The following is a 25311-nucleotide window of genomic DNA, read 5'->3' as shown; positions in this document are numbered from 1 at the left end:
GAAAGTGTAAGAATGTGCAGGGAAATGCCAAGCAAGTGCTTGTGCTCATTAGAAGCTGAGAGAGGGAACCCGATTTCCACGTGTTCTCAGGACCTCCCACAGTGGCACAGCCCTGGTCACCCCCTGCACATTCTGCAGCCTTCCTAACTGGGGGAGGGGGGGGGGTCTGGCACACCGATGAACTGCAAATGGATCACCCATTGCCAAGAAGGTAAGAAGCCCCTCAGCCTTTGGGATGGTGGATTTATCCATTTATCTGAACATATGGCTACAAAAAATGCCCATGAAAAAAGTCTCCTCAAAGGTTTGCTGTGGGTTCTATCGAGATACTATGCAAGCCTAATTCTCAAATTCTAATCCTGTAATTCTCTGGAAGCTTGCAGTCTAACTATTACACAAGAACCACAAAGAGAGGGCAACAATAGGAGTCAGGAGTCCCTAAGCCCACCACTCTACTACCAGTTAAGAGAGATCACTGGGTCTTCAGTGCTGCAGAATCAAAGCACATTCTCAGTGAGATAGGAAGGGGCACAAATGTATTTAAGCCAGAGAATCTAAATACATCCATGTGAAAAGAGAGAGAGAGAGAGAGAGAAAGAGAGAGAGAGAGAGAAAGAAAGAGAAAGAGAGAGAGAGAGAAAAGAAGAATAGCAAGAATGTCATCCAAAAGAGTCTAGAGTAGCTTTGAGGTGGTTTGGAGCCCCAGACAAGGGAAATTTAGAGAGTTTTTATGCCCTTTGAAATAGTTTTGTAAATGCTAAAGATTGAAAGTCCTTTTATGGATGTCTTTATTATTTACTGGACTGTGTGATGGATTTCCTGCAAAGATTAAACCTTGTGGGGCCCTAGGATTTACTGAAGTAACACAAAAACATTATTTTTCCTATCCTGGGTTCTCCCTGGAAAGCTAAGCTCCAGATAAGGGATTGTGTGCAGGTTGTTTACCTGGAAGAAGGTTCTAGGGTATAGAAATGAGGGACCTGGCAGAGGGAGGAAGGAAGGAAAGTCAGTAGAAGGTGTGTAATCAAGGCTATTACTGAGCACCTGGAGCTGAATCCCACTTGGGATTTTAGGAACATGTAAAAAAAAATCTCAGGATTGTCTACCTGATGATCAGCCAGAAGAGGCATTCAACTATCCGTTCCCATCGCCCATTGCTTGAGGGGCACACTGGAGGCATTATCTCCCTCATATGTCAGGGCTGTGCACATGTGAGTGTTAAGGGGGCTCCCATTAATGTCCATGTCATAGAAACCCCAAACCTCTTGAGGCAGGAGGCTGTCAGCCTGAGAAGCTGGCACAGACTGTGGGTAGAAGTAGAGCTGAGGTCAAAGACGGGAGGCAGGATGCCAGAGGCTTCTATGTTACTATCACCAAGAATTTGGGCCAGGGCCCTGAGTTCACCCAAGAAATGACTGAGATACAAAGACAGGAAGGGTAGGCAGCCTTAGGTCAAATTGTGGTGGAGGGACACGCAGGGCCTCCTACTTTCCTTTAAGTGCCCTCTCCTACCTGGATGGGGCCCCTGACCTGTCCACCCCATGCCAGCATCACTCATGGGATGGCAGCTCTAGGTACCCCCACCACATGGCCCCCTCTCTTCAGGGATCCCCTGCCTTATTGCCTGGGTCTTAGATCCCCCTATAGTCCCACCAACTGCATTAAACCTCCCATTCCTTACTGGGAGAATCTCTACTTAACATTACAAGGCAAAATTAAAATTTAACTATCTCATGTGGTTGAGTCCCAAATAAGTGACTCCACGGTGGAATTCCAGGTGGGTAAGTCCGAGGAAGAGAGATCTGCAGCAGTGCTGGGAGGAGGATCAAAAAGCTAATGAGCTTCCCTATCCTGAGGAATGCCTTGATGGAGCCCTACACTGAACACATGGTTTCCTAAATCCAGCTCAGTTCATGTGACAGGAGGGGAATACTTCCTTTCCTAGCCTGTGTTGTCTGTTATGAGTTCTCTTTAGTTCAGAGAAGGGAGCAACATGTACTGCTTTGGGGCTTCCTGTATAGAGAGGGTAGGAATGAGGAAGTCCAGAGAACACTGTCCTGGGCAGCTGCCAAGTCTCTGAGCACAGAAAGGCACATGGCAAGAAGTTCCCATCCTGCACACCTATAAGTGTGATGGATACCTTCCCTCTGGGACTTAGACAGAAAAGGGCCTCCTGCTTGATTTAAACACTTGGACCTCTCCTCTTGACTCGTTCATCTTGTCACCTCTTACATAGGCTTTGCCACTGACCTTGGAGGAATATAAACCAAAGCTGGATCAATAATACAAGATGCTGGTCCCATTAATTTCATTTACTGTGACTCTGGCAAGCAGGTTAAAATGTGATTTGTCCTGAGGGGATTTTTATTTTATTTTTTTCCCCTCGCTTTATCTTTTAAAAAACTATTAGTTTGAACCGTGTCTTAACTATTAACTCTAGTTTTATCCTAATTTGTGCTTCCCTTGAAACAATTTCCAAAGGGTCCTCTTTCTTAGAAGGAAGCCCAGAAAGGAGACTGTGGGAACTTTAGAAAAATTGAGTTCTGTTTTATCAGTCAGGGTTCAATGAGGGAAGCAGAACCCCTTAAAAGTAGGTAAGTGTGTTGCGAGTGTGCGTGTGTGTGTGTGTGTGTATGAGAGAGGAGAGAGAGAGAGAGAGAAAGCAAAAAATAATCAAAATGGTTTTGCCACCATAATGAAAGTACAAATAACAGGGACAGGGACAGACTTCACGGATCATCTATGCCTTTTATTCAGCAGTGGAGTCAGTTAGGCATTGGAGGGGCTCACTTTCTAGGGTAGAAAATGGCCCCTGGTTACAGGAGGAATCTGTGCTCATACACTGAGAGATGACATAACCACTGAAGACTTAACAGAACATATCAGTTTGGGCATTCAGGAAACAGGTTGTGAGATTTTGAAATTTGTTTTACTGGGCAAGGATGGAGGGTCCAGAGTTCAGCATTCAGTGCTTACCTCTTTCCCTCCAGGGTGTATTGTACTGTCACTGGAAAAGGATTTATCTGGGGAAAGATCAATGTTTTGGCTTCTTCCCAGAGAGCAAAGTTTTGGCTTCTCTCTTCCTCCTTCCCCTGGTCACACTGTCTTGGGGGGTTTATCAATTCCGTATCCTTCAGATGGGGGGGGGCACCGATAATGCCCCAGGGATTGACCTTTCACCATTGTGGTGCTGATTGCAGAATCTCTGTAAGGCTGTTGTGTTTGTATCTGATGCTGCAGTTTGAAGGCCTAGACATTTGGAACGGGCAGGTAAAGTAGAGGAGAACAAAGTTAATCTAGAACCACAACATGCAATAGAACCTGCGAGGAAGGACAGAAACTAATGTCAGTTCTTTGCCTCTGACTTGATAGCATCCTTCAGGGGAAGCGGGCACCCCCTGCCACGGAACTGACTGGCAAGTTGGAGATGTCAAAGAAGGATCCAGGGGAAGGTGGAACTGCTGTAGGTCTGACTGCTGCCCTGCACCAACAAGGCAAACCAGCTGATAAATAACAACATTGGTAAGGTACAAAATAGCTGCTACTTCACATCCGCCCTCCCATCCACCTTCTGGTCAACCTGACCAGAAACCCACAGGAAAAGGTGTTCTGGGAAATGTAGTCTAGCCTAGCCAAATTGACCTATTTCAAAGCCAGACATGCCCTAAGCAAAATAATAGTAAATTATTGTTTGGCAAAGTCAGAACCACCATCATTTGAGCAGCATGCCAAATGCTTTATGTGAATTATTTAATCTCATAATAGTTTTATGAGAAAAGTATTCTCTTCCCATTTTACAGGCGTGGAAACCAAGGCAGCATGTTGTTATGACTACTCAGCACTCAACACTATTTTCTGATATTTTTTCATGTCTCTAGTTCTTTGTCACTACTGAAATCCTCCTCTCTTTTTTTGCTGTTTCCCATATTGTTTGAAATAGTTTGGATTTGACCAGAAATAATGGTCATACTGCAGAGTCAGCTGGTAAAGAGTTATATGAGTTCCTCAGATGAGCAGAATAAGGGATAAAAGAAAAGCAGTCATGGCTTTCCTCACTGATTCATAATTTCTATTACATCAGGGCTGCCTATGGCTGCAAAAGTGGAGAAATGATAATATTGACTTTCATGAGTCCCTATTTTTTTCTCCTGAAAACCGGCTTCCCTGATCATCCTGCTTTTATATGCATTAATGTTCTCCAATGTTTGGAAATATCAAACTGGCGTTTGTGATTCTCGGAGAGAGACTATGAATCATCAACAAAAATAGTCCCAAAAAGGAATTGGTTAGAAGGGTCTCATAATGAATATTTTTACCACTACTTCTCCTTTGCCTTTGATTGTTTCTTGGCCAGGGCTTTTAACCTTGCATGACTCAAGAGAGCGGTACAAAGCTTTTGTATATGACATGTGCTCTAAGAGCCAAGAGGACAGGGGGTATGTTTTAATTTGATTAACTCAGTGTATCTTTTTAACGATTTTAATGCTGACATTGGTAAATTGCAAAAGAACTGCTGAAGGTTAACTTTTGGAGATGCCAACAAAAGATGACTGGTGATTTGTTCTCATTCTCTGGCACTACAAAATTATCTTTGTCTCTAAGTTCAGCTTTTGCCCTAGTTTAGTGGATGATAGTTTGAGTAGCTCCACCAATCCCAATTTCTCCATTCTCTTGTCCAGAGTCAGTGCTTCTGTGTCATTTTAAGTAGATTTGCACAAATTAACCTTACAAAGTGAATGTTTAATTTTAAAAGCTGCACTTTTTTCCCCCTTATTTCCATTTTGGTTAGCAGACCAGATGCTTTGCCAAATTTACCCTCAGCTAATTGCATAGTTCAATGTCCTGAAATGTGCCCTTGTTTGCTTAAAACCTGCTGATTTGCAAAAGAAATTGTTCCAGGAATGTGGGTCAGTGTGGACGCTCCCATGGAGCTGAATTGACCAAGAATGAGCCATGCAGCCCTGGCTGGGGCACTGGGTGCTTATAAATTTGCAGGAAAAGAGGATTCTCCAGGGCAGGATTTTCATTCTAACGATAAGACTGCTGGAGGTGGGGGAGAGCTGGGGCCTGGAGACATGGACAAAAATCAGTTTGGCTCTGATCCACCTTTGGAATCCCCTCAAGCTTTTCACCTTGAGCAAGCCTTGGATCAAGATTGAAATAAAATGTTAATGCACAGCCAGAGGAAAATAATTTCAAAATCTGACATTTGCTCCGCCTCTGTCCCTAGAGGCACTCTGATCAGATGTATGTGAAGTAGGAATGATCTTCCAGTGTGATGAGAATAAGGCTGAAGTTGCTCAGTTACAGTCTCTTGCTTGTAAATCTGGAACCTGATGGTCAGAGGTGTGTTCCTAAAGATGGACTTGGCCTGAGGCACATCGCAATACTCTTGCCAGCTCCCACTCCTGCTATCAGTGGAATGAACTGAGAGCAGACTGGAGGAGACTGGGAGGGTAGGAGAGAACCCAGAGAGACAACATGGATGCTGCTCTGGTGGAGGGGGGCAGCATTCGAGGGGAGAATGTAATGTCTGGTCACCTTGGTGACTGTGTGGCGTGTTGCCATTGAACAGGTGGGTCAGCTGTGAGCACGGACCCTTACTCAGGATATGAAGAGACAGTGCTAGTCTTAGTTATACCATTCTCCAGTTGGCTGCCAGGTTCCTGCCAATCCTGCCACCTGGCCACCTTTCTCTTAACAGATATGCTTTGCTGACCTAGGAGGCAGACGCTGAGGGGTCACTTACTGCATCTCCTTGGCTCTAATCATCCCCTAGAACTTGTTTTACTCCTTAGAAGTTTAGTCACTTAATAATTGTGTTAGTTTCCAAAAGCTACCCAACAAATTACCACATATTTCGTGGCTTAAAACAACACACATGTGTCATCTTATAGTCATGGAGATCCTAAGTCCAAAACGGACCTCGCTGGGCTAGAACACCTTGTTGGCATGGCTGTGTTCCTTTCTGGAGCTCTAGGGGAAAGCTTACTTTCTTGCCTTTTGCAGCTTCAAGAGGGGTCACATTCCTTGATTTGTGGCCTCTTCTAGCTTCAAAGCCAGCCTTGGCTGCCTGAGTCTTCCTCACATCTCATCATTCTGACACCCACCCTATTGCCTCCCTCTTCCTCACTTTAGGACTCTTGTGATTACCTTGGGTCCACCAGGATGATCCAGGGTGCTGTCCTTATTTTAAAGCCTGCTGTCCAGCAAGCTCATTTCCATCTGTCGACCTTCTTCTCTTTTGCCATGTAACTTAATATATTCACGGGTTCTCAGAATTAGGATGTGGACATCTTTGGAAGATCACTACTCTGCTCACCATCATTGTAAATCCTCACCTTTCCCAAAGTGCTTTTACAGACTTCATTTGACCCTGAAAAATGTCTGTGAGATAGGTGGGTGAGTGGGAACATCCTAAATAATGCAGAAGGAAGCTTACATTGGAGTCAAAAACCACAAATAAACCTTGCTAGTAGTCTAACCCAAGTTTACTTGGAAATAGGGTAGAACATAGTTAAGTCAGAGGCCACACTGTTCTGTTTATTTCAAGGCTATCTTCTTGATGACAGCTAAAGAGGAAGGGCATGGGGAAAGCATGGCTTTGTGTGGCCCGCTGTCAGGGCTGGGTCCAGGTCCAGGTGCTGTGCTCATACAAACTTGATCTCTTCCTGAGTCTTTGATTCCCTGTTTTTGCCTTCCTAAGTGTCTTTCTAAGTGACCAAGATGATAATCTTAACACAGATAGCCACAGGAGAAGGGTATGACCCAAATGCAAATCTACTTGTATATATTAAAATCAATTCCATAAGTGTGGAATGGAAAATGAAAACCAAAGTTCTGACACTGACCTTGTTGAATTTTCCATAAAGGAGGAAGAGATCATTTATAATAAACCATCAACATATGGACAAACTCTTCATTAAATTAAGGATGAGCTTTTATTAATAATAATAATAATAATAAATTAAAATAAATAAAAGAATAAAAACCCCTTGCTAGTCAGGATAATCCTAAAAGCAACTAGTATGCATTCTGTCATGTATAACTAATTAGAACAAATAAAAATCAATTAATTAATTAATAGATATATAAATAAATAAAATAAGCAACTAGTAAGGGAGAATTCAGGCTGCCATTCCATGACTGTAATTCAAATACACAGGACCCAACTCTCCCCACAAGCTCATTTCCCTCTGAAGATTGACAAGAAGCTCTCAGGAATTGGATCCTGAATCTAGGGAAGTCAGGGAAGAAAAACCAAAATCCCCAACCTAGTAAGAGGCTGTTTGCAAAAGGTTTACACTGAGCTCCTGTTTGTGAGCACTTCCTCTCTGTTTTATTCTGTTTTGTTTTGGAGTGGAATTAAAAACTTCCTCAACCTTCTACAACATCTCTGCTCAGAGGGCAGATTTTAAAACAAGACAGGGATAACACACACACACACACACACACACACACACACACCCTTTTGGGATGCTGGGTTCTCTTTCGTCAATAATACAGGGAATCTAGTCTTCTGCCAAGGATTAAACTTGAAAACAATAGTGCATTCCACAGGCCCCTGTACCAGGGGACACCAGGTGGGCAGCACACACGTCTTCCTCTGAGGTTTGAAAATGGTTCAGGTATCTTGGAGTGCCCAACATCTCGGAAAGCAATTATGATAGAACACACAAGGGTGGGGTTCCCCAGGGGCGAGTGTGACTTTGATTCTTCATCTTCCAGCTGCAAAGCTTTGCTGTCTCAATTACTTAAAATGACAAAGGATGGAATGTTTTCATTGGAGAGTCCCAACACTGTTTCCAGCATATTTTCCCACTTGCCTGACTTTGCTCTTGGCCCTGAATGAAGTAGAAGGTGGAGTTTTCTGTTCTGAAATCATAAAAATCTCTTTACTGGCATGCATGCAGTCAGATCTGCTCTTGATATTGCTCATGTTATTAACTGCAGCTGGGTTTGCTGTGAGTGAAATGTTTTTGTCTTGGGTGAGGATCACTGTTGACTCGTGATGGCCTGGACCCTGCAATTGGAAGTGGACATTATAGTGAGGAGCTTGATTATTCTTGTATTTTTGTTGTGTCTTTTTACTTTTAAATCCATATGTTGCTTTGGGCTTGTTTGCAAAGGGAAAAAATATTTGGCTCATTTCATTTCATGCAGTAAAGACAGGAGCTTACTAGGGGCTTGGGAACTGTTTTTGTAATTTAGAGGACTGTTTTTATAACCTAGCAGACTAAAGTTTTTAAAACAATTTGGTAAGCCTTAAGTATTACTAAATTTCGTGTGATAAGAAGCCACACAGGAACACCTAAAGTATGTTTGCACCTTACTCTTTATTTTTATTTATTTAATTTTTTGTAGTTGTAGATAGACAGAATGCCTTTGTTTATTTTTATACAGTGCTGAGGATAGAACCGAGTGCCTCATGCATGCTAGGCAAGTGCTCTGCCACTGAGCTACAGCCCGAGCCCTGCACCTTACTCTTAACTCTATTACAAACCAAAACAAAAAAATAAACAAAACCTTGCAGCAGTGTTATTAAATATGCTTGTACATTTGAGCTCCATGGTATTCATACCCGTGATTTCCAGAATTAGTGAGTTCCCCATTGTTCCAGTAGGACCAAAGATTAATTTCAGAAAATGTTTGTCTGGTATTTTATAAAGCCTTATTATAAATGCAGAAGAATATCTGGCAATTTCTCATACTCTAAAGATTACAATGTAGAAACACTTTGGGCTGCTGCTCTGGATCCCTGGGCTATTTGAAATGGGATAGAGTCTGGTCCAGAGAGGCCCAGAGTTCCCTCACCAAGCACACCATATTATTTTTCCCTACACTCCAACTTTTGAAAGGTTCTACTAGACTATAAGTCTCCTAAGCTCAGGAGCAGCATCTTGCCCATCTTAGAATCTCTGTGCCTGCCAAACCATAGGACCACAATTAATTTGTAGAACTGTGTGGAAGAAACCCGTGGGGCTGGGGTTGTGGCTCAGTGGTAGAGTGCTTGCCTAGCATGCATGAGGCACTGGGTTCAATCCCTGGCACCACATAAAATTTTTTTTTAAAAAATGAAGGTATTGTGTCCATCTACAACTAAAAAAAATATTAAAAAAAGAGAACCTTGGAATCAGACTTTCCACATCTTGAAACACAATTCTGCCAATTGCCAACTATGTGATCTTGGTTAACTTATTAAAATTCTCTGATATTTAGGCTTTTTTATTTTCAAAATGGGATATGTCATTATAGGTACAATTTTAATATAATAGTAATATAATAACAATCATGTGCTATATAATGACATTTCAGTGAATGACAGACTGTATCAACAATGGTAGACCCATAAAATTATATTACCTAGTGATGGTGTAACTTGTCTTGTTGGTTTTAAGTACTCTCTCTGATGTTTGCACAATGATGAAATTGCATTTCTCAGAATGTATCCCCTTCTTACAATAGCTTGGAGGAGTAAATAAGGTAGCACCTGAAAGCATTTACCATTTCGCAAGGACCTACTTCAGCAAACGGCAATCCTTTTAATCAGTGTTCCAAAGGGTTTTCCCATTAAAAAAATTAATCAAACACACATCTCTTTAACTGCCAGTCTACTTTGATCAACATGAAATGACTGAAGCAAAGTTCCGATCTGAAGCAAAAAATCCAGACTTTTCAATTTTCTTGATCAGGATTTTCATGGGTAAATATGTTCGATTTTATTTATTTATTTATAACAATGACAGTAGCTTCTGAATTTAAAAAATATATATTTATAACTACTTTCATTTATAACTACTCCTAGAGGTCTGGGGTCCAAGATTGAGAAATAGTGTCAATGTTCCTGCTTTGGAGTCTAGGTTGTCTAAATTGACCTAAATACATTTTGGAAGCAAGTGTTTGTGGAGAGGGGCACCGCACAGTGAAATAGCATGTTAGAGCCACACAGGGTCATGTGTAAATCCCCGTCTTTCATTTACTTGCTGTGCGACCACGGGCAAATCCTGCAACATTTCTTGAGTCCAGTTTTAGCTTCAGTAAAATAGGAACGGTGTCTGCCTTGCAGAGTTGTCATGAGAACTGGATGAGATGTTGATAAAGCCCCAGCACAGCATTTGGTACATCGCAGGCGTCCAATTAAATGGTGGCTGTTATTTATATTAGTCTGGGGAGTCTAGCCAGATTGAAGGTTTATGCTTAGTATAGGAGTGGTTACTGGTTTTAAAATTAGGATTATTTTTCATGCCATAAAGATTCAGATATGACTAAATGTGGCATTTCTATTCTGTAGGGAGTTTTAAAAAGAAACTACTGTACATTAAGAATAGGAGACAGGAGCTCTGAGTTCTAGCAGCTTGATTATTCCTTCATCTGTGTATTCAGTCAACATTACAAAGTGCACAAGCACTGGTCCTTGTCCTTAAGATGCTCAGCAACTGCAGGGGAGACAGTTACTCAAACTTGCTTTCTACCTCATCAAAACCTCTGCCCTGCCCTTTTCAGGGGATTACTCTTCAGAGTTTCATATTCATATATCTACATCTATTTTAGTATTGGGGAATTGAACCCAGAGCCTTGTGCATGCTGGGCAAGCACTCTGCTTGCTACTGAGCTGTATCTCCAGCCTGCTCACTTCCATCTTGTAGAGATCCCCATAGTTCATTTCTTCTGCCACTTTCTTGACAACACCTGACATCTCCATATTGTTGTCCTTCCACTGTTCCATATACTCCATATACTTTGGATCAACTATTTGCCTTCTGCTCAAAGTTAACCTGATAGATATAGAAAATGACCCAACTGCATAAGTCTTCAGCCTCAGTGGTCTTAATACCCCCCTCAGTAATTCTTTGCCTCATCCTGGTCACTCCTTTCATTCTCCACAACCCATGACCTGGCTTTGCCTACTTCTTCAGTCTCATCTTGCCCACCCCTTTTCCTCTCAACTTCCCCTTGTGTACCACCCAGTGCCTAGGATTCCCTCATACACACACACCATGACATTTCTGGCTTCCCTGGTATTGCTCATGGCATTTCCTTAGTTGTAGGGACATGGAGCCTTGATCAGTGTGGATTTAAGAAGTCAGTTCTGTGGCAGACACATTTTTAGAGCAGGGATGAGTTACTGCAGCTAGATGACATCCTCTTCTTTGATCCCAAGCAACTTAAATGATTTCCTACAGGAAGAAAATATACTGGCAACTGTGTTTTGCATTATAAATGAATGCATTTGTAGTTGGTCTGTATATCAATCTTTTGTAAGTTTGGTTACTATGGTTACTCCTTTTGAGTATGTTTAGTTATGATACACTAACAAAATTGAGTTGCTGGATATAAGAGCCAAGAACCAAACTGTACTTAACACCTCTAGACAAACAAAACCAAAGTAATTAGCTGGTGGGCTGGGGTTGTGGCAAGTTGTGGTAGAGCACTCGCCTAGCATGTGTGAGGCCATAGGTTTGATCCTCAGCACTACAAAAAAATAAATAAAGGTATTGTGTCCATCTACAACTATATATATATATATATTTTAAGAAGTAATTAGCTGGTCTCCTGATACAATGTATCTAACCCTCTTCCCTACATCAACAATGACTTCCAAAGATCTTTAAATGCTCAAGATCATCATTCTTAAGACAAAGGGAGTGGAGGGACTTGGATGTGACATATTCTATATAGAAATGTCCCTAATTATTATTAATAAATATTAGCTTATTGAGAACATCCTCACACCAATACCCAATTTCCTTCTTCTGAAACGTAGCTTTCCAAGCAATCTCTGCAATTATGACTTGATCTCTCAAGTGGACTTGGCCCTCAGATAAAGTGTTTTATGCCTGTACTCAGTGCAGACCAGATAAAGCTGCTGTTATGAATTTTGAGCCTTTTATCAATTTATATAGAAATATCATAATCCATGCCTAAGCAAGCCTGAGGTTCAAGTTTCTGGGCCACGGGCCAGGGATATAGCTCAGTTGGTAGAGGGCTTCCTTTGCATGCACAAGGCCCTGGGTTCAATCCCCAGCACCACAAAAAAAAAAAAGTTTCTGGGTCCATAAGGCAACAAGGTGAGTTTAAAGACTTAGAAGGAATTAAACTGCCTAGAAAAATTCCAGGATATAAACTTATAATAATATTTTCCATTTATGAGTGTATTACAGTTTGGATCTTAAATGTTCTCCCAAAGCTCATATTTTGGAGGCTTGGTCCCCAGATAATGATGTTACTGGGACATAGCAGAAATTTTAGGAAATGATCCCAGTTGAAGGAAGTAGGTCTTTGGGGGATGTGACTTTGATGGGTATATGTGGACCCTGACCCCTCTTCTCCCTCACTTTACTTCCTGGCTGTCATGAGGTGAGCAGCTTTGCTCCACCATACATTCTTCCTCCTTTGGTATTCTGCCTCGCCACAATGATGGGGCCAAGTGACTGGGGTCTAAGACCTCTGAAACCATGAGTCAAGATAAATCTTTTCTCCTTTTAAGTTGCTTATCTCAGGTATTTTGTCACAGTGACAGAAAGCCATGCATATTTATTAAATGAATATTTATATTAAATGAATAATATTAATATTTATATTAAATAATATTAATATTTATATTAAATGAATATGCCATGCATATTTCATTTAATTCTTGAAAAGCTCTATTAGTACCCATATTAAAGATGAGGACATTAAGGATTAGGTAAATTAAATAACTTAGCTAAATTGATAAATAGATCAAAGATTTAAATATAGGTCTATCTGCCTGCAAGCCCATCCTTTTATCCACTGTGTTATACTGATTCCCTTTTATAAGTCCACTCATTCATTTACTAAATACTTATTGACCAATTATTGTGTGTTAAGCACTGGAAATTTAACAATGAGTAAGATATTTGCCATGAAGACCTTACAATTAAGTAGCAGGAGCCTAATAAGTAAAATGTAATTGTTTTAGATGTCGAAATAGAGTATGTTCAGCAAAGATACAGAAAAGAGTACAAGTTTACTGGGAAGTAGGAGACAATGGGAAATTACCATAGAGGACATGACAGTTGAGCCAGGTATTTTTAAAAAAGCAAGGTCTGGATATGTAGCTAGGTGATACAGCACTTGCTTAGTAAGCATGAGGCCCTGGCTTCAATCCCCAGTACTGCCAAGAAGAAAAAAAAAAATGTGAGAGTTTCATGCTATGGATAAGTTTACTTTAGGCAGAGAGAAGTATGGAAGGAAAAAATCTGTTTGCAAAACCCAGACTGGTGCAGTAGGGGAACTGGAATGGTGTAGGATGGGAGGAGCAGGTGACAGCAAGATGAGGTCAGGGAGGTGTGGAGAGGCCCGATATGCCATGTTAAGGAGTTTGGCTATTATTCTGCAGGAAATGAGAGTCTTGACAAATTTTAAGGAGATCAGTGTTAAGATTAGGTTTGGTTTTAGAGTCTCACTAAGTACAACTCTAGGATGGCACTGTGGAGTTGAGACATGAAAGAGAACGGTGGCATTTCTATCCTTCATGATTTGGTCCTTATACTTCTATTAATATATGCTTATATTAATTATATTACTTGAGGTCATCTCCTGAAACACCAGATGTTTTCCCTTTAAAAATAACACAGAATTCTGAACTAGTGAAGTGCACAGAGGAGGAGGATGTGTGTGTGTGTGTGCAGGTATGTATGTGTGTGTAAAATGAACTTGGGTTTAGCAGTTCAGCTTTTTGTGAGATTCTTTTGAAATGTGATTGTATCATCTATCAAATTAGCTCTCCCTCTCAGCTCTCTATCATTTTCAAATATGACAACAATACCTTGTAATTTCTGTTTAAATGTAGACATGCCATTCTTTGCCTACAGCATAAAGTTCAAACTGTTTATCATAATGCATCAGAGAAAAAACTGATAACATCCTGATGCCAGTCTTTTCAGTTTATCTCAACACCTCCCCTTTTACACATATTTTCTTGATGCAAAATTTTCACCTTTGGTTCAATTTAGGCCTTATATTTTCAAATATCTATGCCTTTGCTTATCCTGTTTCATCTATCCCATTTGACTATCCTGTCCCCTCACTCATTTTCACCTTTTACATAACTCTGTCACAATACTATCATGAGGCATTATGGTACATTAAATTTCTCTCCTCTGCCAGACCTTGGCTGGAAGGGCAAGGGCTCAATGCTATTTATCTTTTTAGTCCTGGAGTGTTAAGGCATAGTGGATGAGATATTGTTGGAGCTAATTAAACTAAGTTTACTTTGCAGAACAAAGTCATAGCATTCTAAAAATATGAAGCATATCTTTTGCTGCTGTTTTCTAATTTACTGAACATTCAGTCGTTAACTTTTCAGCCTTCTCTAGCAAGGGTTTATTGACTCTAGGGAGAGATAATTTTTAGAATAGCAAATATTTTGACTCTTAATAAGCTCTTATTCTTTTTAGGAAAGCTACTTGAAGCAAAGTCCTAAATATCTACTCTCTCTAGTAGTCATTTTAGTACTTCTAGGTACTAATGAATCAAGAATTTATAAAATAGTTATTAAATGTGCACATAACTTGAATATTAAGCATTCTTCCTTGAGTCTATACTATTGAGCAATGTCTCCACTGTATTTTCAATTATAATATAAATAACTCAAGATCAGAAACTTAAAAGCTTTAAAGATGAATCAATAATACCACTTTTCCTATCAGCTAAATATAGTGCTATTAGAGTTCTAAAAAATTAAAGACAAGGCCATTCTTGGTTGATCATTGTTTTCAAAAGTCTACATTTTTAATGTTGCTGATGCTGAACACCTAAGTCTGTGGATCAGTGGAGGACAAACAGCTGAGACCTGACCTTGTGATTGTATACCCTGGGTTAAAAAGCCCCCTCCAGCGAGGATGTTTAGCTGTGGGGCTTGTTTAGATTGAGCACACTGATAGATTTCCAAATGTCTTTGGTTTTTCATGGAATATATATTCCATGCTATCCTCTGGGTTGTAGCTTGCTTCTAGGAGCTCCGTCCTTTCCTATCTTTGATTTCTAATAGCCTCATTTTCAGAAAGTGCAAATCTATCTATGCATCAAAATTTATTTTTTTAAAGAGAGAGAGAGAGAGAATTTTAATATTTATTTTTTAGTTTTTGGTGGACACAACATCTTTGTTTGTATGTGGTGCTGAGGATCAAACCCGGGCCGCACGCATGCCAGGCGAGTGTGCTACCGCTTGAGCCACATCCCCAACCCCTATGCATCAAAATTTAAACCTTGGGGTTTAACTTATATTTAAACACAGTTTCTAGGGCCTGAGTGTTTTAAAATGCTTGAACACTGAGGGGTAGGGGAGTGGGGGAGGTAATATTTTTTAAATGATTCTTACAATTCTAGTAAATATTTAGTTTTATTTTTTATGGACTTAAAATACAAAAATTAATAGTCTCTTAAAACTAGAATAAAGATATATACTCATAACAAATTAGTGTTAATTGCTCTTATAAAATATAGCAGTTAAGTCTTCTGATAAATCTTTTCTATGACCAAAATCTAACCCTTTACATGCTAACAAATGTACAGGGTAAACTGCTCTGTTTGCCTCATTGTTTTCTGTCTGCATGCCTATTTTGCTATGCAAAAGCTTTATGTCAATTTACTTTTTGAGCCGTTTAAGACCAAACCAAATTATTCTTTCAGCACATTTTAAACAATCCCTTAAAGACCTCTTTTTCTTGGCTATGTTTCCAATCTTGGCTTATCACTATAATATTTCATGCTCCATGCTTCTGAAAAAATTCAATATTCAAGAACAAAGTAATCCAGAGCTTTACTTCATTTCAGTCTTTTTATGTCCTAAGGCTGTCCCAACTCAATGACCCAGTTTTTATTGTGTCACATCTCACTGTCTGTTGCAGACTGCCACCAGCTTGCCTAATCCTTTTCCTGTCCCTTATCAGTTTTCCCTTAATTCAGAAATCTTTTTTTTTAATTCTTTGCACTTCTCCTTTCACAGCTTTTAAATTTCTTTTTCCTCCTCCTTCTCAGGAGACTCAATGCTCCTGTGGTAGGTACTCAGCAATACAAACAGGTAACCAAAGTCCATGAGCCTGTCCTTGTTGGAATATTATTTGTACCATTTTTAGAATAGTGGGTAGCAAATGATAGAAAGTGGATATTATAATTTGGCAATATGTATTAAGAGTCCTTAAAAATGTTCAAACCTTATGATCTGCAATTTTACTTCTGATAATCTGGCTTATTAATTTAAAAAAATCGCCTAAATCGGGCGTGGCTGTGCATGTCTGTAATCCCAGCAGCTCAGGAGGCTGAGGCAGGAGGATTGTGAGTTCAAAGGCAGCCTCAGCAACTTAGTCAGGTTCTAAGCAACTTAATAAGGCTCTGTCTCTAAATACAATAAAAAAAAAATGGCTGGGGATGTGGCTCAGTGGTTAAGTGTCTCTGGGTTCAATCCCTAGTACCAAAAAAGAAAAAAAAAACCAGAATCACCTAAGATATGTAAAAAGCTATACTTATGCATATATGTATGTGTGTATATGCAAAAGAAGAAAACAACACAAATACTCAATAATAGGAGAAAAGTTAAATTATGGTCCATGTACTTGATAAAATAATGTGCAATCATTTAAGATGATGGCAATGTGACATTGTAGATACATGGGTAAATAATTACACTGTTCTCAGAAAAGCAGGGTACAAAATTGAAAGTGCCTATGATTACAACTTTTTTTTTTTTTGGTAGTACTGAGGATTGAACCCAGAGGTACTTTACCACTGAATACATCCCCAACCTCTCTTATTTTTGATTTTGAGATAGGATCTCACTAAGTTGCTGATGGTGACCTGGAAGGTAAGATCCTCCTGTCTCAACCTCCTGAATTGCTGGGATTATAGGCACATGCCATCATGTCTAGTAAAATTGTTTTTAAAAAAGCACTTACAGAGCACTTTTGCCAACAGTTGCTATTTTGGAATGGTAGAACAACAAAGGTTTTTTTTCCACTCTCAAAATCTTGTGATTCTATTTAAATTTTTTAAAACTGGAATCTTGCTGGGCATGGTGGTACATACCTGTAATCCCAGGAACTCAGGAGGCTGAGGCAGGAGGATGGCAAGTTCAAGGCCAGCCTCAGCAATTTAGTGAGGCTCTAAACAACTTGGAAGACTATGTCTCAAAATACAAAATAAAAAGGGCTGGGGATGTGGCTCAGTGGTAAAGCACCCCTGGGTTCAATCCCCATTGCCAAAATTAATAAACTATAAACTTAATGGATTCAAATAAGAATAATGTAAGTAGATTAAGTCTAGCATAACTTAAATTTAATAATAATGTAATAACTGGGGAAGGAAAGAAAAGAGAGTATGTCATTTTATTTCCCATTGTAGTCATGTCTGAAAGGGAGAATTGGGAAAAAGTTCTCAATACCTATTTTAAACCATAACATTATTTTTTAAAAATTTAGTAGGTTCTTATTTTATTGTCAAGTTTTACTGTCCCTGACTTGATCCAGGCCAGCTTGTTGTCTCCTAAAGAACTTCAAGTTCTTGTTGGTCTCTCTATCTCTAGTCCAACCTTTTCAAATAATTTCCCACATTGTCTTCAGAGAGATCTTTCTGAAACCCAAATAAATTTATGATACTGCACTGTTTAATCTATTCAGGGATTCAGAATATTCAAATCTTTATTCTAGCACCTCCCAAGCTTCTCTGCCTCATTCTGTGCCATTTCTTCTCTTTGCACCAGTTTTGCCAAACTTCTTGTAATACCTGCTATGGTACTCACAGTCATTATTGCCTTTACCTCTCACTCCTGCGCTAAGTACCCACTCATTCTTCAGATCTCAATTGTCACTTTCTTTGGGAAGGCTTTCTGGATTCTTGGTCTCATGGAGACATCCCTTTCTCTGTAATCCACAGTGCCTCACCACACAGTGTGATCACTCACTTGCCTATCTGTCTTTTCTACCAGACAATCAACTTCTTGTTTGTACTGGCAGGTGAGAGTCAGCATGTATACATTTAACCTGATATGGACTCTTCCCCTTCATTGTGGATGCTAATCGATGTTGATGTGCTAACCTGGATGAGCACAGAGAGGAATGCAGGGGAAGCCAAGGGTTTATTATCCTCAGGTACTTAAAGGGGTAGTAACTCATTCAGTGTACCTCCCTGATAAAGTTATACTTTTCCACTTTGTGTTAAGTTGTTGTGCAAATGTTTTACCTTCCATATCATAACCCTGAGAACTGGAAGCCATCTTGTCTGTGCACCCTTGAGTATTTCTTGTATATACTTGGCATGCATTCAAACACATATTAAAGTAATAAATTTCAATATTTTAAAATCATTTTAATATACAGGAATTCATAGCTACTTTGTCTCTGATGAGAAAAAACAAATGAGAGAAAATATGTGGAAAACAAAATACTTGTAAAGCTCAACATCTTAACTAGAAAATTTCAGAACAGTTTCGTCATGCCCTTATAGAAAAGTAGAAAAGCATATAAAAAGATTCAAATGAAATCAAGATAAAGACTGCCTAGACACTGAATGTGGTAACATGTAAATATCTGCTCTACCTCAATTTTATTCACTTTAGATAGAAAATGAGGAATACTCCAAGAAAAGTTACTTGCTCGGCATAACACAAAAGTCGTGGTTATTGATTAGATAAGAAACAAATGACCTGGTCATGGTCTCAAATTTCATTCTTTGTTTCTTTGTTCCTACCTTACTATCTCTATATTTTAAGCAATGTGTTTATTACAGCAAAATTACCTGAAATTTTTAATAAAGCAAACCATTTTCTCAAAATTTTTACCATCTTAAGAATTTTTATAATGGCTAACATTTTAATTAAAATCATAAACTAAATTCTTAATCATAAACTTAGGTTTAAATATACCCAAGGCTCTGCTATTTAAAATAAAACTCCGGAAACAATTTGGAAATAGTAAAGTCTTTCTGGATCATCCTAATTTATATGCTTTGTAGATTTAAATTTCTGTTTTCTTATAGAATCATCTGTTTCTATCTGAAAAATAAATGCAAACAATGTGAGGTCTTGAAAAATATTCAGAGAATTATATTTTGAATTTCCAATTATTACAGTATATCTCATGAGTACTCTGAGAAAGACTAATTCGTCACTGCATGGGGGAGAATCTTTGACTAAATTTATATATAATAGTAAAAAGCAGAAATAATAAAATTAGCACAATAGTTTGATCAGGTATAATCAAGAATGAATGGGAAACAAAGACTTTTTTTTAAAGTAAGCACTATTAGAATGAATAAGGCAAATTATGGAAACCCAAAGAAAAGCATGAATTGCAAAAAAAAAGAAAAATAAAATTAGGATAGTTTTTAAAATAGCTACTATTCCTTCAGTAAAATTCATTATGTATAAAGGTATACTTCCCTGTAGAAATGAAAATCTAAGATAAAAATATTATGTTCCTTCAGACAACCCAATATCACTAGAAAATAATGTTCAGATATACCCACACAACTTTCTTTTTAATCTATTTTAATTCCTTTCTTCTATTTGCAAAGAAACATGCTCATTTAGGATCATGAGCCTTTGGCCAACTTAGCTCTCAAATCAAGCCTCTTGTGAATTTAATGAATCTATAGGCGCTCTTCAATGAATAATGATCTAGTAGATGATATCACAAGGGTTAATTTAATGTGTTTACTACAGAATCTGCTACATAGATGGAGCTCTGATATTTTTTTCTCCTTCATTTCCCTGCAATTCTGTAACCAAAACAGAATAGAACAGAACAGAACAAAACAAAACAAAACCATAGCACAAAAGAATTACACAACACAGGAATGATCTGTTGCTTATCCTTTAGCATAAATAGTTTATAATTTATTGTAAAAACATTTTGCGTACCATCATCACAAATACTGAAAATGAGTTTATGAAAGTTACAATTTTATCACAAAAATATTTCCTAAATACCATGATAATCCACCTGTCTTCTTCTTTATCTCATTATAACACACTAAAATGAGGGTTAGAATTTAATTTAACCTAGCCGACTTGAAGATTTGGTCTCTTGGTTTATACATATAGTCTAATACCATTTTCATTTCAAGATACATGGTCAAATGTACAGCCAAGATATGGGTAACTGACAAATTTACATAGGAACTCTTCAATGAATAATGATCATTGAAACATAGAAACATACACACTTCTAGTTATAGATTCTAACTAGAAGAAACATACACACTTTTCTAGTTATAGATTCTAACTAGAAATATTACAGTAAAACCGGTAAGCACAACTACAATAGACAGATACCTACACACCTGAAAAAATCAACAACAACAAAACTTTAGCAGCAGGTGGACAACATCTAGGTCTTAGGATCAGTATACTGCTTTTGTGTACTGTACAAAGTCTTACTGCCCCGCAATCTGGGGGTTTCAGAGCTAGATAGCACGCAACTCAAAAAACTTGCTTTGTCCTTTTTTCATGCTATATCTCTGAGTTTCCCCCTAACTCTTGTAGTCTTCTAAAATCATCTTTCAGATTTTCCCTTAATAGCAATGAATCAAATCTCTTGTATACATGACCTCATTCTTCTATTGTCTCCTCTGTTTGCAGACAGCCGATCAAAGTCCTGGAGATGGAAACGAACTGCCAACTGATTGACCATTTTCCTCAAGGTAAGAAATGCTGAAATAACTTGGAATGTAAGGAAGATAGTGAAGATGATATGAATTGCTTTTTCCAAGGGCAGATTCGTTAGGCCTTCATTAAAGAGCAAGAAAAGAATTAAAGGCAACTGCAGTAGAAGACTCAAAAGCCAAAAGCCAGCCAACTCAGGAACCTGCAATAATACACATGAATATGATTAGATCAGGAAAATGCCATGTTTTGTTTATACACATAAATGAGTACTTAGCACTGCTATGAACCTATGGTATGGGCTCTAAGAGTAATTCAAAAGGAGTATGACGTGGTCCTTGTCCTTAGAGATCTTACTGTGGAATAAGAAAACAAACAATGTAAAACAGGACTAGAATAGTACACTTTAGTCAATGATTAAATGCAACATTTAGAAGTATATTTGCTACAAGAAGACAATGTTAGGGGAGGTGAAAGAAGGATACCAAGGAGCTATTCTTTTAAAGTTGTGCAGAGGGAAGAAGGTAAATAAGCAAACATGTGAAATGATCATGACTCAACTGGAAATCATCACATTGGCCTGGAATGGACTGCTGTTAAGAAATGACAAGAAATTCAGTAAGATATGCTGGGTGTGGCCTAATTATGAAGTCCTAAAAAACCACAAAATTATCCCAACACTCTGGTAACTGCAAACGCTTTTGCTTAGGCAGTACAATGATTCAAAAAACATGGGCCTGGCAAAGGAAATGAATTTAGGATTTTTCTCATTTTCTTATTCAGGATCCAGACAGACATATTTAATTGACCAAATATTTTCAAGGCCAATATGAAGATGAAAACTTATCAATTCTTAATTGCTTACTATATCCAAATACTTTACATAAATCATTTCACTTAGTCTCAACAAGCTTGTAAAATTAATATTATTTTCTTCATCTTATATTTAGAGAAACCAGAGCTCAAGAGATTCAGCAAACAGACTACAGTGAGAGGAGTGGTCAAGTTGGAGCCAGGCCTTAAATTCAGGCCTGTGCTCCTTCCACCACCTCTCACTGCCTTGTACTAGCATGAAAACGTTGTTGCATTTATGGGTAGCCCTGAGAGAAAGGGAAGGGCCTACCTTCTCTTGTAGGTTTCCCATGTAGCCCAGGTACAACCGGATGGCTTCAATTAAGGTTATTAGGATGATAACAGTGATCACAATGAATTTGTAGTAATCAGGCAAAACTGAATACTGAAAACATAAAAAAAAAGGAAAACATGTTTGTAAAATCTCACATACAGTAACACTGACCTGAGATTTTAAAAAAAGATTAAGAACTTTAATTTTATTGACAATGGAACAATGTTAGGGATGAGCAGAAGAGCCCTCAGTGGTAAAGCATAGACTTACCTTCATGTGAAGCATCATAATACAGCTCACCCACCAAAGTGGGAAAAAGTAAGTGTTAAAATAAAGCGACATCTGCAATGCCAAACTGGAGACCATTTCATTATCTACAGAAGAAAGAGAAAAGGAACAAACTCTTAATCCTAGTCTCTGCCCTATAAATCCTTTCATTCCTGAGAATCCATAACTGTAATATTGGCTCAATAAAACTACAAATTTTAGGCCTCTTTATAATTTTTGAAAGTAAAAGGAATATTCATCTTAACACCATTTAGTTCAAATATTGGTTACTTGGGGGTATGTTTCAAATTCTTCAGTTACTTATCTTGCCATTACAGTCTGCTGACTTTTTTGCACATTACTGGTATAGATTAAATGTGGAATATCAAGATAAGTCCTGTTGAACAGATAATAATTATCATTTCCTCCTCTGTAGAGTTCTGTGAAGTCTATAAAATGAATGCATAAATACATAAAAATGAATCACAGATAAACTAATCCCATACAAAACTAATCTCCTCAAATTGTAGGCACATACCCTAATCCTATGCATTCTTTAATGCCCAAGCCAATGCTACCTTTCCCATAAATCCTTTCTTGATCATATTCTCTCATCCCAGCAGAAATGTCTTTTCCCTCTAGGTACTTATTACTTTACACTGTGTATGACAGTGCTGGCATAGAACCATTCTCCCCTCACCCTGTCTAGTACATTGAAGAGACCATGGGCTTTAGGGTCCATGTAAACCCAGAACTCCCCAAGATCCTGTGAGCCTGGATGCCAGTCGTGGGATAAATCATTTAACCTTTTAGAGCCTTAATTTCATCTATAAAATGATATTACAATTACCTTACCCACTGCTTGTGAGGACTAGAAATACAAATTACTTCACCTTGGCACCTGCACACTTAGTAAACACCAAATATTAGTCCCCCTGCCTTTTCTACGTGAATATAGTTTCATTGTAAGCACAGACATATCCTACCCAGATTTGAGACCCTCATAGAACTGAGTATCTTGCTTTGTACTTTGTGAATACCAAATACACATAAGCAGAAAGAATGACTTGATGAAAACATAAATATTCATTATCAGGGTAGCCATTGTGATAGTAAGTCTCATTTATCTAAGTTCATCACACAATACCTTCTGTTTTCATGTAAAGGAGAAGAGCACAAAATTAAGAATTTAACTTTTTAAAATTGAGCCCTACAAGATACTTCCTAAATCTAACTGTTCTTAAGAGCAGATATATATTTTGAAATTGGTTGCTCTAAATGTAAGGTTTTACAAAGGTCTAATGTAAATTTCTTAAAAACATGATCTCTCACAGAAAAAATGGTTTCCTTTGGCTTCAAGAATATACCTGGTTATTATAATCTTTTACTTATACCAATTTACTAAATTACTACTGACAAAGGAATGAATTCTTTAAAAAATCAGTTAAGTCAAAAGAAAACTCACTAGTCAGTATTTTTTTTTTCATAACAACAGTATAATTCTTGGCCAGGTGTGAACTGAGAATGATATAAACTTGTTAATACATACAAATAATCAAAACGATTTCAGATCCACAAAGAAGAAAATGTGGAAAAATAATAATGCATTAATTAAGTTGAAAATTTTAGTTTAAACTTTGGGGCAGTGGCTGTTAAAATTTCGCAAAGAACAATTTTTTATGTTACAATTTTATTACATGAACATCTTAAAAGTTACGCTATGTCTATATTTCAGCAGATCAAAGTTATAATCATGCAATTCAAAATCAAATTAATATGTAAATGAACTTTGAAAGCACAAGACACAAATTTACTAAATTTTGCAAAATGTTGAGTTCTGTAAATGGAATTTAAATTAAAACGTTATATAATCCGGCAGGCAAACTACTGGCCAACTGCCTGTTTTCATACAGTTGGTAAGCTAAAAATAGTTTTTCTTATGTTTAAAAGGTTGGGGGGACAGGAAGCAATATTTTATGACACTAGAAAAACATATGAAATTTAAATTTCAGTGTCCATAAAGTTTTATTGGTTTAGAGTCATGCCCATACAATTACTATTGCCTATGGCTGCTGCAGAGAACATATGGCCTGCAAAGTGTGAAATATTTATTACCTGGCCCTTTTCAGTAAATATTTGCTGACCCCTAATGCCTTGTATTGTCAGATGTTAGTGTCTGTTAATCCTTACCCTTGGAATCACAAAAGACAAAACCTAATTTTTCACATTATTCTCCGCACATTTTAGATCATAAAAAGGCCCACATTTGGGGACTAGGCACGTGATCACGATGACAAGATCCAATCATGGGAACTAACTTTGCCTTTCTCTGCCCCCTTGTAAAAATTCCTAAAGCAGAGGAAAAGCTTGCTGTTTCCCTGCTGAGCTCAATGATGAAAACCACACAGGTTTGGTTGACAGTATGCTGTCTATCATCATAATTTAAGGGGTGTGAACTGTTTCGGAGGAAACTGTATTTTCACTTGTCATCAGGTTGAATGTAGCATCTTTACGTTGTGGTATTTTTGTTACTAGATTTGGGGGGAAGAGTTATATATAGAAGAGGAGAAGGAGGCAGGGGAGATGAGAGTTTTGATGAAGGCCTCGTTAGTATGGCAGCTGACACTCCAGCGGATGGAGGTTTACAATGACTCATTAAAATTCTTTCTTTTTCCACTTCTTCGCTGGAAAACGGCCTCGTGCGGAACGTATTCTTTCTGCTAGAAAAGAGCAAAAGGCAAGTCTATGTCACCGGGGTGGGGTCTGAGGGATCAGGAAGGGGAGATGCTTTGGCTGTTCCCCCGATCCTGGCTGGAAATGCGCGGCGGGCGGTGCAGAGGAAAAGCAACGTTGGCTTTGGCGGACCGGTGTGCTGTGAAGGAGGCGTTTTTATTTTTATTTGAGTCCTCTCCCAGGCAGCTCACGCGACACTCTCTCAGCTGCCGCGCTTGCAATGCACCGGCCAGGTGGCACACGACCAGACCAGGCCCGGCTCGAGGCGGGGGCCTGCAAGGGCCCCGGCCTCAGCACCCGCGCCCAGCTCCTCCTCCAAGGGGCTCCCCACACCGCGGAGAACCCGCTGAAGGCGAAATCGCCATTTTAGGTCCGGGCAAAATCTGGACGCTCCAAAACTCGCGCGGCCACACCTTTCGGGCCTCGGCCACTCACCCGGACCCTCACTGTACTCCGGCCCGGTCCGGCTGGAGTCGCTGAATACGGTCCGACTGAAGTTTCCCAGCCGCTGGCGCACTGGATCCGGGAGCTCCATGTTTGGGCTTCAGTGTCCCTCACCCCC

General features: G+C 38.8%; 1 protein-coding gene and 1 long non-coding RNA gene across 3 annotated transcripts in view; one reads left to right on the top strand and one right to left on the bottom strand.

The window, feature by feature from the left end:
- Positions 1 to 1851: 1851 nt before the first annotated feature.
- Positions 1852 to 25311, top strand: part of LOC107137251 — a 46257-nt gene continuing 22797 nt past the window's right edge. Inside the window, exons 1-3 of one of the 2 annotated variants that reach the window (XR_007348054.1) lie at positions 1852 to 2594; positions 3373 to 3522; positions 20600 to 20661. This is a non-coding gene — a long non-coding RNA (uncharacterized LOC107137251). Of the gene's footprint in view, positions 2595 to 2974; positions 3271 to 3372; positions 3523 to 20599; positions 20662 to 25311 lie in introns of those variants that run through there. The other variant, XR_007348053.1, reaches the window with a different exon arrangement.
- The window catches only part of Tmem17 (transmembrane protein 17), a 5850-nt gene continuing 355 nt past the window's right edge, over positions 19817 to 25311 (bottom strand). Inside the window, exons 1-4 of the mRNA XM_015479624.2 lie at positions 25185 to 25311; positions 22020 to 22123; positions 21747 to 21860; positions 19817 to 20825 (exon numbers count right to left, since the gene is read on the bottom strand). The exon at positions 25185 to 25311 is cut by the window's right edge and continues 355 nt beyond it. Of these exons, the coding sequence (XP_015335110.1) occupies positions 20547 to 20825; positions 21747 to 21860; positions 22020 to 22123; positions 25185 to 25284 (597 nt within the window). The 5' untranslated portion in view covers positions 25285 to 25311 and the 3' untranslated portion in view covers positions 19817 to 20546. The remainder of the gene's footprint in view (positions 20826 to 21746; positions 21861 to 22019; positions 22124 to 25184) is intronic.

This window comes from Marmota marmota, unplaced genomic scaffold (assembly GCF_001458135.2).
Source record: "Marmota marmota marmota unplaced genomic scaffold, marMar, whole genome shotgun sequence".
NCBI classification, from domain to species: domain Eukaryota; kingdom Metazoa; phylum Chordata; class Mammalia; order Rodentia; family Sciuridae; genus Marmota; species Marmota marmota.
Note: the sequence above shows the minus strand (reverse complement) of the source record. Positions and strands in the feature narration are given on the sequence as shown.